This window comes from Ipomoea nil, unplaced genomic scaffold, assembly GCF_001879475.1.
Source record: "Ipomoea nil cultivar Tokyo-kokei standard unplaced genomic scaffold, Asagao_1.1 scaffold1286, whole genome shotgun sequence".
Taxonomy (NCBI): domain Eukaryota; kingdom Viridiplantae; phylum Streptophyta; class Magnoliopsida; order Solanales; family Convolvulaceae; genus Ipomoea; species Ipomoea nil.
In genome coordinates, this window is record NW_017617714.1 from 1003377 (window position 1) to 1018521 (window position 15145).

Sequence of the window (15145 nt, forward strand, 5' to 3'; positions counted from 1 at the left end):
CAAAATCCTTTTCGCAAAAGTAACTTGCGAAACAGATTTGTTTCCCAGGTCGGTCTGTGCACTTCAACATTGTAAGGGGTGCCATTGTGGGCAAAATGGACTGGGAACGTCCAATGTGGCACATTCTGCGTGGTACAGGTGCACATTGCCCAGTACAAATTATTTGATTGGGAAACAACTTCTGAAATAGTTTTGTTTTAACGAATTCATTCCAACAGTTATATGACTACGCTAAAACAAGTTGGTAGACAATGTTTCCTACACAAATTGACTAGTAAAGTATGAGAATGAAATTGTAGTGGAGATCTCAGAATGGCACACACTATTGGACTCAGGTGCTCTTTCGTTGTTTGGGTTCCGGTGGCTATGGTACTCCACTTTTTTTTTTTCTCAAACCTTATTATTGCATTTGTGAGTTGGCACTCTCTGATTTCACACCCTTTTGGTCTCAGCAGGTGCAATTCAGTTTTTTGGTTTTCTGTTGTTACTTTACTCAAGATCTTAGGGCTCACGTGGATTCGCATGTGCGCTATACTCTATCGGTCGGTGCACACAGACACGAATGGTTGTGCCTGTTTGTGCACTACTACATCGTAGGGGGTGCCATTGTGGTCGAAATGTTCTGGTTCTCCCCGATTTGGCACACTATTGTCATTAGAAGTGCACACTGCCTAGTAAAAGCTGTTTCGGAGGTCGGTCTGTGCACTTCAGCATTGTAAGGGGTGCCAATTTGGGCAAAATGGTCTGGGAACGTCCAATGTGGCACATTCTACGTAGTATAGGTGCACACTGCCCATTACAATCTATTTTCTCCTAAAGCAAATTAAGAAACATCTGTTTTTTGTTAATGAATTCCGGCCGAGACGTGTATGATTATGTTTAAACTATTTGGTAAACAATTGTGCATACATAAATGTAGTGCAGAAGCTCTGAATGGCACATACTGGTGACCTGAGGTGCACTTCACGCTTATAGTGGGTGCCATTGTGACCAAAATAGTCTGTATTCATCCAGTGTGACACCCTCTGGATAACACAGGTGCACCCTGCCTATCACAATTTAGTTTTTCCAAAAGCAAATTCAGAAACAATTTGGTTTTAACGAAATCCTGCCGAAATGTATATGAATATGTTTAAACTATGTGGTAGACAATTGTTCGTACATAAATAGACTAATAAAGAATGAGACAAAAAAAAAAAAAAAATTAGTGCAGAAGCTCTGGATGGCACACACTGGTGAACTCAGGTGCTCTTCATCAGTGCATGGGCTCATTTGGTTTGCCACATTTTGCCGTTCGGGCGGAGCTCGCAGTTGCGGCTATCATGGTGTCCGTATTTGTTACAAGTTCGACACCTCCTTGGATCCTTTGCAGCTTGTTCTGATGCAATCTCTTTTAATGATTTCAATCGCTTCCATGGTCCTTTGTTCTTTGCAATGGCGGGTGGGTGGACCACGATGTTCGGTGATGATGTTGATCCACAGAAGCTACGAATGATGATGCCCTAACTCTAGGTGCACACAGCCACATATGCCCAGGTCTGTATGTGCACGACAGCATATCAGGGTGTGCCATTTTGGCGTGTGAACCCAGATGGGGAGGCCATGAACAATACTGTATCCGCTCACCGTGCTGTTGGATGTAATGCAATCTCTGGGTGCATGCTTACACACTCCATTACTAGTCCCAAACAATTTCAATTACAAGCACAACCATGATAACGTATTCGTATATTGAACTTACTGTCTTGGTACTGTGTTGCCATCATCCTCAATGGCGAAGAACTCTTGGTCCACGGCTTCGACTGCTTTGGGATGCACGGCTCGAGCAGAACTGCGCAGGCGTTGGTGGGAGATCTTTCAGCAACGGTGTTATCGTTCGCGGAATTGTAGATAGATTGCAGAGTCCAAAATCATCTTCTTCGCCTATAATCTTGGAGTAATTACAAATATAATATTAATTATTAATTCTTGGGTGGTTGAAATTACCCTAATGTCCCTTGTAATTAATTATATTAATCGTCTTCTTATTACTTTTAATCAATATAAACCATTAATCGGATGGGGTTCAAAGGCTTAGATTAGTTCTTACGTTCCTACCTAAATATGGGTTCTTATATATATATATATATATATATATATATATATATATATATATATATATATATATAAAATTTAACATAAACTTTGTTCAAATAATTAGTTCGGTTAAATACATAACATTCAAAGTTAAGCATCAAAAATTATAAATCAAGAACTTTAAAAATCATTTGATTTTTATGCATTTAGAAAAAAAAAATTTAGGTTAAGTTTTTTTTTTTTCATTTAATTAATCTTCTTTTGATTATTTAGATCAGAACAAATCTTAATATTTCAATTATACTTTTGCATTATTGGTATGATTTAGGTCGTTATGGTATTAATATTTTTTGTTTGTATTTTTATAATGGTACAATTGTACATTACTTTACAACTATTATACTATTAGTTTTTTTTTATCGGACAAATTTGTTCTTACATTAGTGTCAGGTCTGCGCGACCTAACTACAAAGTTGTTGATCATAAATACAATTACACCTGAATTCTAAAACTGTGGGACCATTTTCTAACGAATTGACAATGTGGACATCCCACTGGCTCCAATTGAACAAGTTTACACATCAGAATTTTATCAATGCATGAAAACTTCTAAAGAAATTTGTAAGTAAATTTTTACTATATCATTATAACAATATCTATAGTAACTATATATTTTGAATTATTTATTATCATCCTCTATTGACATGAATTGTAACAATTGTCATTGACAAACTCTCAAAACAATTTGTCTCAGCAACGAATGTAAATTATAAAAAAATCAATGATTTCATTGATGAAAAGTATGTACGCCACTTTATTACTCTTATTAAATTACTAGTTTTTTACGCGCTTTGCGCGAATGAGATAATGCCCAATGATTATTTTTAAATAAATATTTCAAAGTATATATGCAATATTATATAGGAGATGTTTATGCATACGTAAATAAATGTTGAATTTGTTTATTTAAATCGGTAATTTAAAGTATATAAATTCAAGATAATATATGAGAGATTATGGTGTATGAAATTTTAGATTTGTGTTGTTGTATATATGACTGAGATTTTAGTTCTAACAAGAACTCTTTATCTTACAAACACCTATTGATATTTAGTATTGGTAGTTTTTTCCCTACATGTTCCATGTGTTGTGAGATGTGTGCCGTAGGTTATCATGTGAAAGTATTCAACAAAATATTAATATTTATTATATTTGTATAAAATACTTGATAAATAAATATATATAACATGTTTTATATTATAACTTTGATATTTAATTACAAGATAATGTAAAAAGAAGACAATGGACAATGTAGTGAATATAATAAGTTAATAAATTTGAAAGTAAGGAATCTTTGAATGGTAGAAAATAAAGATAATATAACTAATGAAATTATATTTCTTTTAATTTTTTTATAATGAATAATTTTCTTTTTAAATAAAGCATTATAAACAAAAAATATTAATACCATAATGACCTAAATCATTCCAATAATGCAAAAGCATAATTTGAAATATTATGTTTTGTTCTAAATAAATAATCAAAAGAAGATTAATTAAACGTTAAAAAAAAATTACTTAAAAAAATTCAAGAAAATCAAATGATTTTTAAAGTTCTTGATTTATAATCTTTGATGCTCAACTTTGAATGCTATGTATTTAGTCGAGCTAATTATTTGTCCAAAGTTTGTGTTAAATTTTATATATATATATATATATATATATATATATATATATATATATATATATATATATATATACACACACACACCTAAGTTGTAAATATTGTTGGATATTTGCGAAAAATAAAACACATCGAAACTTTATAAAAATATTCATAACAAAATAAGAAACATAATTAATTTGATAAAATAATTTGAATAGAAAACACATTATAAATCATACATCTCACTATTAATATAAAAGAATGTTATAGTGGTAGTTGATGAACTATTTGTCTATTCCCGGTGGTCCATTTGTATTTTTCTACTGCTAAATCATTAATCCAGGTTAGATGATTATTTATGCTAAATCATTAATCCACCAACTTACAGGTAGTATCTCTTCATATATACTTTCTCAACCTACTGAAGCCTAACGAGTCAATACCGCCTCCACTGAGACACGTACCCATGACCTCCCACTTGGGAAAGTCACTTCATGCCGCTTGACCACACATTCACTGAAAAAGGGCCAACTCCTGCTCTTGTAAAGCCACCATTCACACATGCAACAGTCATAATAGTGGTCCCCACAAAACACAGAATAATAAATTCATATAGAAAAGTTTCATAATCACAGTATATGCACTTGACAAATTCACAAAACTATAAACATAATGGTCCCCACCCACAGAACACAATCGAATAACACAAAAGTCCAGAGATCGGTTCTACCCACAGAACACAAAAGAACAACACAAAAATCCAGATTTTGGTCCCAAAATTTCAAGACACAAGTACAAATATATTATGCTTTATGCCAATATATACAACACGACAAACCCTAGATATGCTCTACTCCACAATAAAGTACTTTATTCGGCATAAAATTCATAAAATTCGTACAATTTTAACTGTTAAACAAATTTATTCTTACTTAGTTGTAGCGTCGTTGGGCCAGACCCCATTCCAGTGGCAGACGTTTTACGCATTGAGAAGTCGAATCCAGTCGCAGAAGACGAACTACCCCTCAATCCAGTCGTAGATACAGATTTCCTTCTTCGACTTCACACTCAGTTGCTCGTACGTTGAGGATTTTAGAAATTAGGGTTGAGGATTTTAGAAATAAGTCAAAGCTATTTGTTCTTCGACTTCCAACAGAGTTCCTGTGCTTTTCGCGCTAATTATTTTCCACTTAAAAAGACGGAATTACCCCCACAATTATATCATTTATTAATTCGAACATCTTTCCGGCCGAATTCCACCGGCAATTTGGCTGGGAGGACCCAATCTACTAAAAAAATGATAGTCAAAGGCTTAAATTGTTAGTTTTAAAAGTCACGTACTCAAATTAACACACCCCCAATAGTCACAGGACCAAAAGTGTAATTTGCTCTTATATAATATTCGTATTTAATTTAAGTAAAATTTTTATAATTTATTTTCAATACTTAGTTAATTTTGTATTTACTTTATTATTATTATTATTATTATTATTATTATTATTATTATTATTATTATTATTATTATTTGATTTGTAATTAGTTTTATTAATTTAATTAAGAAAAAAAAATTTCTTGATTTATTACGGTATACAGTGGACTAGTTCATAGTGCTATTTACGTGGGTCATGGTTGTCAAATCAAACTGTGGTAGAATTAAAATGATACTGTAATGTTGTTGAAATAAAATTAGTGTGTGTGAAAAATGAAACTAAAATCCAGAACAATACAATAACATATATTATCAAATGAATATTGAATGTAATTAAAATAATATTTTAGCCTATTCAAAAAAAAAAATTAATAATATTTTAGCATTATTATTGATGAGATATAGACCTGAAAAGTACCATGGGCCCAAAAGACAATAGTATCATGGGCCTAAAAGAACTCATAAACGGTGAGGGGGGCATCTGCCACCCCTGCCCCTTTGGCTCCGTCCCTATTTACAGTTGTAGATGGGAAGCTATTTGTCTATTCCCGGTGGTCCATTTGTATTTTTCTACTGCTAAATCATTAATCCAAGTTAGATGATTATTTATTAACTGTATTTTTCTACTGCAAAATTATTAATCCAGGTTAGATGATTATTTATTAACTGTTTGAAGATTAGTTTGGCTCATTTTGTGTTTATTTTTGGGTAACATATTTTGTGTTTATTTTTGGGTAACATACCAGAGATTTTTTTTTTTTTTTTATATTATTGTTGACCAACTTACAGGTAGTATCTCTTCATATACACTTTCTCAACCTACTGAAGCCTAACGAGTCAATACCGCCTCCACTGAGACACGTACCCATGACCTCCCACTTGGGAAAGTCACTTCATGCCGCTTGACCACAAGGTCTTATCAGAGCATGTCTTATTTTATCAATGCTCTGATACCATATTATAAACAAACTCTGATAGCATCAATAGCGATCTTCTTGTCCGTCATTCGTGACCTTTAAGGAACTGAAGATGTCATAATAAAAAGAAACAAAAAAAAAAAAATCAACATAAAACACACTTCATACCGCTTGACCACAAGGTCTTATCAAAGTCTGTTTTATTTTATCAATGCTCTGATACCATATGATAGTATCAAAGCATGCCTTATTTTATCAATGCTTGCTTTATACATCATCCATCATTCCATTGAATTGATTTTGATTTATCCAAGTTTCCCTTTTGTTTTGGCAATTCCTTGTTAGATGATGCTGCCAAAATTTGAAAAATTATATTCATTTTCATAGGTTATAATATATCAATAAATGTCACATAAAGAATATTAGTCTGTATTAGATAAAGAAAAAAAATCACTTTTTGTTTCCGGCCATCGAGTTTATTTTCATGATTATTATGTAAAGGATGCAAGAACATAAGCATATTACCTCATTATTATATAATATTTGTATTTAATTTAGGTAAAAATTTTATAATTTATTTTCAATACTTAGTTAATTTTGTATTTACTTTATTATTATTATTATTATTATTATTATTATTATTATTATTATTATTATTTATTTGTAATTAGTTTTATTAATTTAATTAAGATAAAAAAATTTCTTGATTTAATACGGTATACAGTGGACTAGTTCATAGTGCTATTTACGTGGGTCATGGTTGTCAAATCAAACTGTGGTAGAATTAAAATGATACTTTAATGTTGTTGAAATAAAATTAGTGTGTGTGAAAAATGAAACTAAAATCCAGTACAATACAATAACATATATTATCAAATGAATATAGAATGTAATTAAAATAATATTTTAGCCTATTCAAAAAAAAAAATTAATAATATTTTAGCATTATTATTGATGAGATATGGACTTGAAAAGTACCATGGGCCCAAAAAACAATAGTATCATGGGCCTAAAAGAACTCATAAACGGTGAGGGGGGCATCTGCCACCCCTGCCCCTTTGGCTCCGTCCCTATTTACAGTTGTAGATGAGGAGCTATTTGTCTATTCCCGGTGGTCCATTTGTATTTTTCTACTGCTAAATCATTAATCCAGGTTAGATGATTATTTATTAACTGTATTTTTCTACTGCAAAATCATTAATCCAGGTTAGATGATTATTTATTAACTGTTAGAAGATTTGTTTGGCTCATTTTGTGTTTATTTTTTGGTAACATACCAGAGATTTTTTTTTTATATAGTATTGTTGACCAACTTACAGGTAGTATCTCTTCATATACACTTTCTCGACCTACTGAAGCCTAACGAGTCAATACCGCCTCCACTGAGACACGTACCCATGACCTCCCACTTGGGAAAGTCACTTCATGCCGCTTGACCACAAGGTCTTATCAGAGCATGTCTTATTTTATCAATGCTCTGATACCATATTATAAACAAACTCTGATAGCATCAATAGTGATCTTCTTGTCCGTCATTCGTGACCTTTAAGGAACTGAAGATGTCATAATAAAAAGAAACAAAAAAAAAATCAACATAAAACACACTTCATACCGCTTGACCACAAGGTCTTATCAAAGTCTGTCTTATTTTATCAATGCTCTGATACCATATGATAGTATCAAAGCATGCCTTATTTTATCAATGCTTGCTTTATACATCATCCATTATTCCATTGAATTGATTTTGATTTATCCAAGTTTCCCTTTTGTTTTGGCAATTCCTTGTTAGATGATGCTGCCAAAATTTGAAAAATTATATTCATTTTCATAGGTTATAATATATCAATAAATGTCACATAAAGAATATTAGTCTGTATTAGATAAAGAAAAAAAATCACTTTTTGTTTCTGGCCATCGAGTTTATTTTCATGATTATTGTTTAAAGGATGCAAGAACATAAGCATATTACACTCATTATTATATAATATTTGTATTTAATTTAGGTAAAATTTTTATAATTTATTTTCAATACTTAGTTAATTTTGTATTTACTTTTTTATTATTATTATTATTATTATTATTATTATTATTATTCTTATTATTATTATTTATTTGTAATTAGTTTTATTAATTTAATTAAGATAAAAAAATTTCTTGATTTAATATGGTATACAGTGGACTAGTTCATAGTGCTATTTACGTGGGTCATGGTTGTCAAATCAAACTGTCGTAGAATTAAAATGATACTTTAATGTTGTTGAAATAAAATTAGTGTGTGTGAAAAATGAAACTAAAATCTAGAATAATACAATAACATATATTATCAAATGAATATAGAATGTAATTAAAATAATATTTTAGCCTATTCAAAAAAAAAATTAATAATATTTTAGCATTATTATTGATGGGATATGGACCTGAAAAGTACCATAGGCCCAAAAGACAATAGTACCATGGGCCTAAAAGTGCTCATAAACGGTGAGGGGGGCATCTGTCACCCTTGCCCCTTTGGGGTCATCCCTGTTTACCGTTGTAGTTGAGGAGCTATTTGTCTATTCCCGGTGGTCCATTTGTATTTTTCTACTGCTAAATCATTAATCCAGGTTAGATGATTATTTATTAACTATTTTTTTTATATATAGTATTGTTGACCAACTTACAGGTAGTATCTCTTCATATATACTTTCTCAACCTACTGAAACCTAACGAGTCAATACCGCCTCCACTGAGACACGTACCCATGACCTCCCACTTGGGAGAGTCGCTTCATGCCGCTTGACCACAAGGTCTTATCAGAGCATGTCTTATTTTATCAATGCTCTGATACCATATTATAAACAAACTCTGATAGCATCAATAGCGATCTTCTTGTCCGTCATTCGTGACCTTTAAGGAACTGAAGATGTCATAATAAAAAGAAACAAAAAAAAAAAAAAATAACATAAAACGCACTTCATGCCGCTTGACCACAATGTCTTATCAAAGTCTATATTATTTTATCAATGCTCTGATACCATATGATAGTATCAGAGCATGTCTTATTTTATCAATGCTTGCTTTATACATCATCCATCATTCCATTGAATTGATTTTGATTTATCCAAGTTTCCCTTTTGTTTTTGGCAATTCTTTGTTAGATGATGCTGCCAAAATTCCAAAAATTATATTCATTTTCATAGGTTATAATATATCAATAAATGTCACATAAAAAATGTTAGTTTATATTAGATAAAGAAAAAAAAAATCACTTTTTGTTTCCGGCCATCAAGTTTATTTTCATGATTATTGTATAAAGGATCCAAGAACATGAGCATATTACACTCAAAGGTGGTTTCTATGACGTTTCCTCTTTATTATATAATAGAGCAAATTACACTTTTGGTCCTGTGACTATTAGGGGTGTGTTAATTTGGGTACGTGACTTTGAAAACTAACAATTTAATCCTTTGACTATCATTTTTTTAGCAGATTGGGTCCTCCCGGCCAAATTACCTGTGGAATTCGGCTGGAAAGATGTTTCGAATTAATAAATGATATAATAGTGGGGGTAATTCCGTCTTTTTAAGTGGAAAATAATTAGCTGCAAATTATATATTATGCGGATTTGGTGATATGCGAATAGAGAAGAACCCTAATTGCATTGCGAAGGATACGAACCCATACATGAAGGATACGAACCCAGTACGAAGAGAAGAAAGCAGTGGCACACATCATTCTCCATCTACTCGTTCTGGGTATGGCTAATTCATATTCCTCTTGTTCTTCTAATGATGGTAGTGAGTACTATGAATTTGGGGAAAGGTTTCCACTTATGAAACAGTATTCATCTTCCACATTGGGGCTTATCTCCATATCATCTTTCAGAAGCATTAGAAACCAAGTCCAGGACTCTCTTTTCTCTCCTTCCACAATAGCATAAGCTAGTGGAAATATACTATCATTTGCATCTACAGTCACAGCTGTCAGTAGTATCCCACCTGTTGCACTTCTAAGGTGACAGCCATCTACCCCTATCAGTTTTCTACAGTTCTTGAAGCCTTGCTTGCTACTATCCCAGCAAACATATATTCTCAAAAATCTTTCTTGTCCACTCCCATCTAGCAGGTCACTGGTCTTGATAATACATCTTGACCTAGGATTTGTCTTACAAATTTCTTCATAGTACCTCCAAATGTTTTTGAAGTTATCTCCCTCTTCACCTTCTCTTAGCTTCTTTGCCTTCCAAATAGCCCTATAGGCTTGGGAATCACTCACATAAAATCCTTCTTGACTGCACACCTTATCATTGAACTTTCTCATCATCCAATCTGGGTGGTCTTTTAATTGAGTAGACCACCTCTTAGCAACCACAGAAGATTTGACCATAGAATTCTCCCAAACCCAAGAACACCCTTCATGTTCATCTATCATGTTCAAAATTCTCCATGACAGTGAGCCTATTACTTTCCTCAAGCCTATTCTCCAAGGGCAACCCTCCTGTGTACACTTAACAATGACCCTTTCCTTGTCATTTTTAAGTGTTCTAATTTCTTTGCCATTTATGAAAGCATAATTTTGAACTGCTTCTCTAAACTGTTGTTTGGAAGCAAAAGTCATGCCTAAAGTGAAATGGGGGTCTTTCATGTCTGTTCCAGCTCTAAATATGGGCCATTTACCTTCCCCATCACTATCAGAATCCACAATTGAGTCCTCATCAGAAAAGTTTATTTCATCCCAATTGTTTTTCAATTTATTTTTTCCAGCTACAGAAAGTACTTTATTCTCCTGTTTTAAGCCATCACCATCCTCCCTTTTTAACCCATCCCCATCCTCCTGCTTCTGTACTGCATTTAATCCATCCCCAAACTCTTCAACATCCTGCTGATCTACCCCCAAACAGTCTACCTCAATCTCATTTTCCCAATCACTGTCTGCCTCAATTGCTACCATATCAGCATCAATCAAGTCCAACTCATCCATTGTTTCAACCCAAAACTCCAACATTTTACCTAGGTTAACTTCATTCAATATGGATATTAGATCATTGTCTGTTTGTATCAACTTCAATCTTTCATTCCACCAACAATAAAGTATTGTTCCTACCTCACTATACCCTAAGTGTTTTATCCTATCCTTCAACACATCTAAACAGACTTCATTAGCTTCCATTCTTTCATACACTTCTACATCACCACCCATATATTTAACTTCACCGACCCTATTTATTATCCCATTATGGAAAAGAAAAACTGAAAAAGGGCCAACTCCTACTCCTGTAAAGCCACCATTCACACATGCAACAGTCATAATAGTAGTTCCCACAAAACACAGAATAATAAATTCATATAGAAAAGTTTCATAATCACAGTATATGCACATGACATATTCACAAAACTATAAACATAATGGTCCCCACCCACAGAACACAATCGAATAACACAAAAGTCCAGAGATCGGTCCCACCCACAGAACACAAAAGAACAACACAAAAATCCAGATTTTGGTCCCAAAATTTCAAGACACAAGTACAAATTATATTATGCTTTATGCCAATATATACAACACGACAAACCCTAGATATGCTCTACTCCACAATAAAGTACTTTATTCGGCATAAAATTCATAAAATTCGTACAATTTTAACTGTTAAACAAATTTATTCTTACTTAGTTGTAGCGTCGTTGGGCCAGACCCCATTCCAATGGCAGACGTTTTACGCATTGAGAAGTCGAATCCAGTCGCAGAAGACGAACTACCCCTCAATCCAGTTGTAGATACAGATTCCCTTCTTCGACTTCACACTCAGTTGCTCGTACGTTGAGGATTTTAGAAATTAGGGTTGAGGATTTTAGAAATAAGGCATAGCTATTTGTTCTTCGACTTCCAACAGAGTTCCTGTGCTTTTCGCGCTAATTATTTTCCACTTACAAAGACGGAATTACCCCCACAATTATATCATTTATTAATTCGAACATCTTTCCGGCCGAATTCCGCCGGCAATTTGGCCGGGAGGACCCAATCTGCTAAAAAATGATAGTCAAAGGATTAAATTGTTAGTTTTAAAAGTCACGTACCCAAATTAACACACCCCCAATAGTCACAGGACCAAAAGTGTAATTTGCTCTTATATAATATTCGTATTTAATTTAGGTAAAATTTTTATAATTTATTTTCAATACTTAGTTAATTTTGTATTTACTTTATTATTACTATTATTATTATTATTATTATTATTATTATTATTATTATTATTATTATTATTATTATTATTATTATTATTATTATTTGATTTGTAATTAGTTTTATTAATTTAATTAAGATAAAAAAATTTCTTGATTTAATACGGTATACAGTGGACTAGTTCATAGTGCTATTTACGTGGATCATGGTTGTCAAATCAAACTGTGGTAGAATTAAAATGATACTTTAATGTTGTTGAAATAAAATTAGTGTGTGTGAAAAACGAAACTAAAATTCAGAACAATACAATAACATATATTATCAAATGAATATAGAATGTAATTAAAATAATATTTTATCCTATTCAAAAAAATAATAATAATATTTTAGCATTATTATTGATGGGATATGGACCTGAAAAGTACCGTGGGCACAAAAGACAATAGTACCATGGGCCTAAAAGAGCCCATAAACGGTGGGTTCCAAGCCCAGGCTCGGATCTGGGAAAACATGGCCCGATAGGACCAATCGAGTCCCTTAAAGAACTTGGAAAGGATCGAGAAGGAACGAGTCCGCATAAGGAGTCGGCCTGATGGAGGTCGAAAGTCGAGCGCTTAGTGAACCGTTAGAGCTTTTACTACGTCTTATATAACTCCTCATCTAGTCGTTGAAGGATAAAAGTAACCGAAGCCAACGGAAAAAATATTGAAAGCCACCTTTATTAGAGACATTAATGTACCAGCCCTTTGCGGGCTTGGACTCATATACAAAGGCCTCGGACAATGTTGTAAAAAGCCACCTACTAATCAATACACAAAAAGATTACTATATTTTCCTGACATTTTATTCATTTCTTTATAATTTTTCGGTGACCCACAAACTTTTTCGGTTATGTTGGACCCCGGTGAACTTTTGAAAAGTCCAGAAACCAACACTGGCGCCGTCTGTAGGGAACTAACAGAAAGTCACGTTTCCTCTTTGACTGAGCAATTCGGAACACTGCTAGATCATCAACTCACGAAAACCATGGTCAGCAGAGGTGCATCCAGCCAAGCTACCAGAAGAAGCCGAATACGGGGTAACGACGGAGATTTGCGTACAAGGTTAAGCCGTCAGAATTCCAGGGAGCAGGGAGGAAGTCCGCCGTGAAAAGAGGTAAACGTGGTGCAATTTCCACCGCAAGCTACCTCCGCCGCGGTTCCCCAAATACCCCTCACTCCGGCTGTGTTCGAGGCAATTGCACAAGCAGTCGAAGCCCGTGCATGCGGACAAGCTCTCCCGCCAGCGCTGCTCATGCCTGCCGTGCAACTGAATCCTCGCACTCGACCTTTTGACCAGAGGGGTCGGAACTCAGGAAGTCAACAGCCTAACTCGGTGCATTCAAGGCTAGGATAATAAGTGTCAAGACGCTCAGCCCACGAGCGCTTGGGCGATAGGGCATTCACTCAGGAGGTGACTAGTTAATTAATTAATTTAATAAGAGTAAAATACAGTACTAATTATGCCAACTTTGATTGGGATGAGATTCGAATATAAGACCTTTCTTATTGAAATCAATGAGTAAGTTATCAGATAATATAATTTTTAAGGGAATTTTGATTGTGGTGGGGGTCGAATCTAAGACCTTTCTTATTGAAATCGTATAATTGAGGATAAATTTAAAAATCTCAATGAAACATTAAAATCTAAACAATCTGAACCATTCATTTGATTTAATAATTTGACGAACATTTTTTCTACCCATTATAGCCTAACTTCTTTTGGCTCTTATTAGTATAGTTGGTCCATAATGTTCTTTTTATATATTTTTAAAAATAAAACTTAATGTACGTAAAATTACATTACATGTGAATTATGTTTTTTTTTTTTTAAAGGAAATGTGCATTATGTTTAATAGCATTCATCTTGTATTATGTTCATAATATTTGTTCTATATAATTATAAACCTAAATCTTATTGCATATAAATACTAAACTGCGGCATGCAGGTACATTATATTTATTTGGGAAAAGGGTCAAATAGGCCCTCGAACTTTAGCTTAAAAGTCAATTAGGCCCCTAAATTTTTTAAAGGTTCAATTACACCCATCAACAATTCATTTAGGTGCAATGAAGCCCAAAAACAAGTTAATGACCTGCTATCACAGGTCATTAGGGTTCATGCCACCTTCCGACGAATTTTCCGACAAAAAAAAAGGTGACCAGCAACCGACCCAGATTTGCCGAAAATTTTGCTGGTCACTTCTTTTGTCGAAAATTTTGCCGGTCACTTTTTTTTTTTTTTTTTTTTTGCAGGAAAATTCGCTGGAAGGTGGCCTGAACCCTAATGACCTTTGATAGCAGGTCATTAATTTGTTTTTGGGCTTCATTGCACTTAAATGAATTGTTGATGGGTGTAATTGCACATTTAAAAAGTTTAGGGGCCTAATTGACTTTTAAGCTAAAGTTCGAGGGCCTATTTGACCATTTTCTCTATTTATTTTCATTCACTCTATAGTAGGATCATAATTTTCATTCTATTTGTTCATAAAAGGAAAGTTTGATGTACATAAAATTACACTTAAGTAACGACTTTATGTACCAATAGATTTTTTTTTAAACAATTAAAAATATATCAATATGTATATCATTTAAAAGATCTCAATTGTGTTCATCCTCATCCGGAGTACCTCATTGAAGGCTTTAATGATGCACTCAGCGATTGTCATCTTCTTGATCTAGGGATGTCGGGTGGGAGGTTCACGTGGGAGAAGAGTCACGGAACAGAGGATTGGGTGGAAGAACGTCTAGATCGTGCGGTGGCAACTACAGAATGGATTGAGATGTACGAAGATGTCACGGTGCATCAGGTACAAGCCTTATCGTCTGATCACAGTGCCATCTTTATAGATGTGGAACCC

The 15145-nt window shown here is 33.5% G+C and overlaps 1 protein-coding gene across 1 annotated transcript; it reads right to left on the reverse strand.

Annotated features, from left to right (window-relative positions):
• Positions 1-9870: 9870 nt before the first annotated feature.
• LOC109184721 lies at positions 9871-11265 on the reverse strand. The gene has a single exon (XM_019334759.1). The coding sequence runs from the start codon at positions 11263-11265 to the stop codon at positions 9871-9873; it is 1395 nt and encodes a 464-aa protein (XP_019190304.1).
• Positions 11266-15145: the final 3880 nt, after the last annotated feature.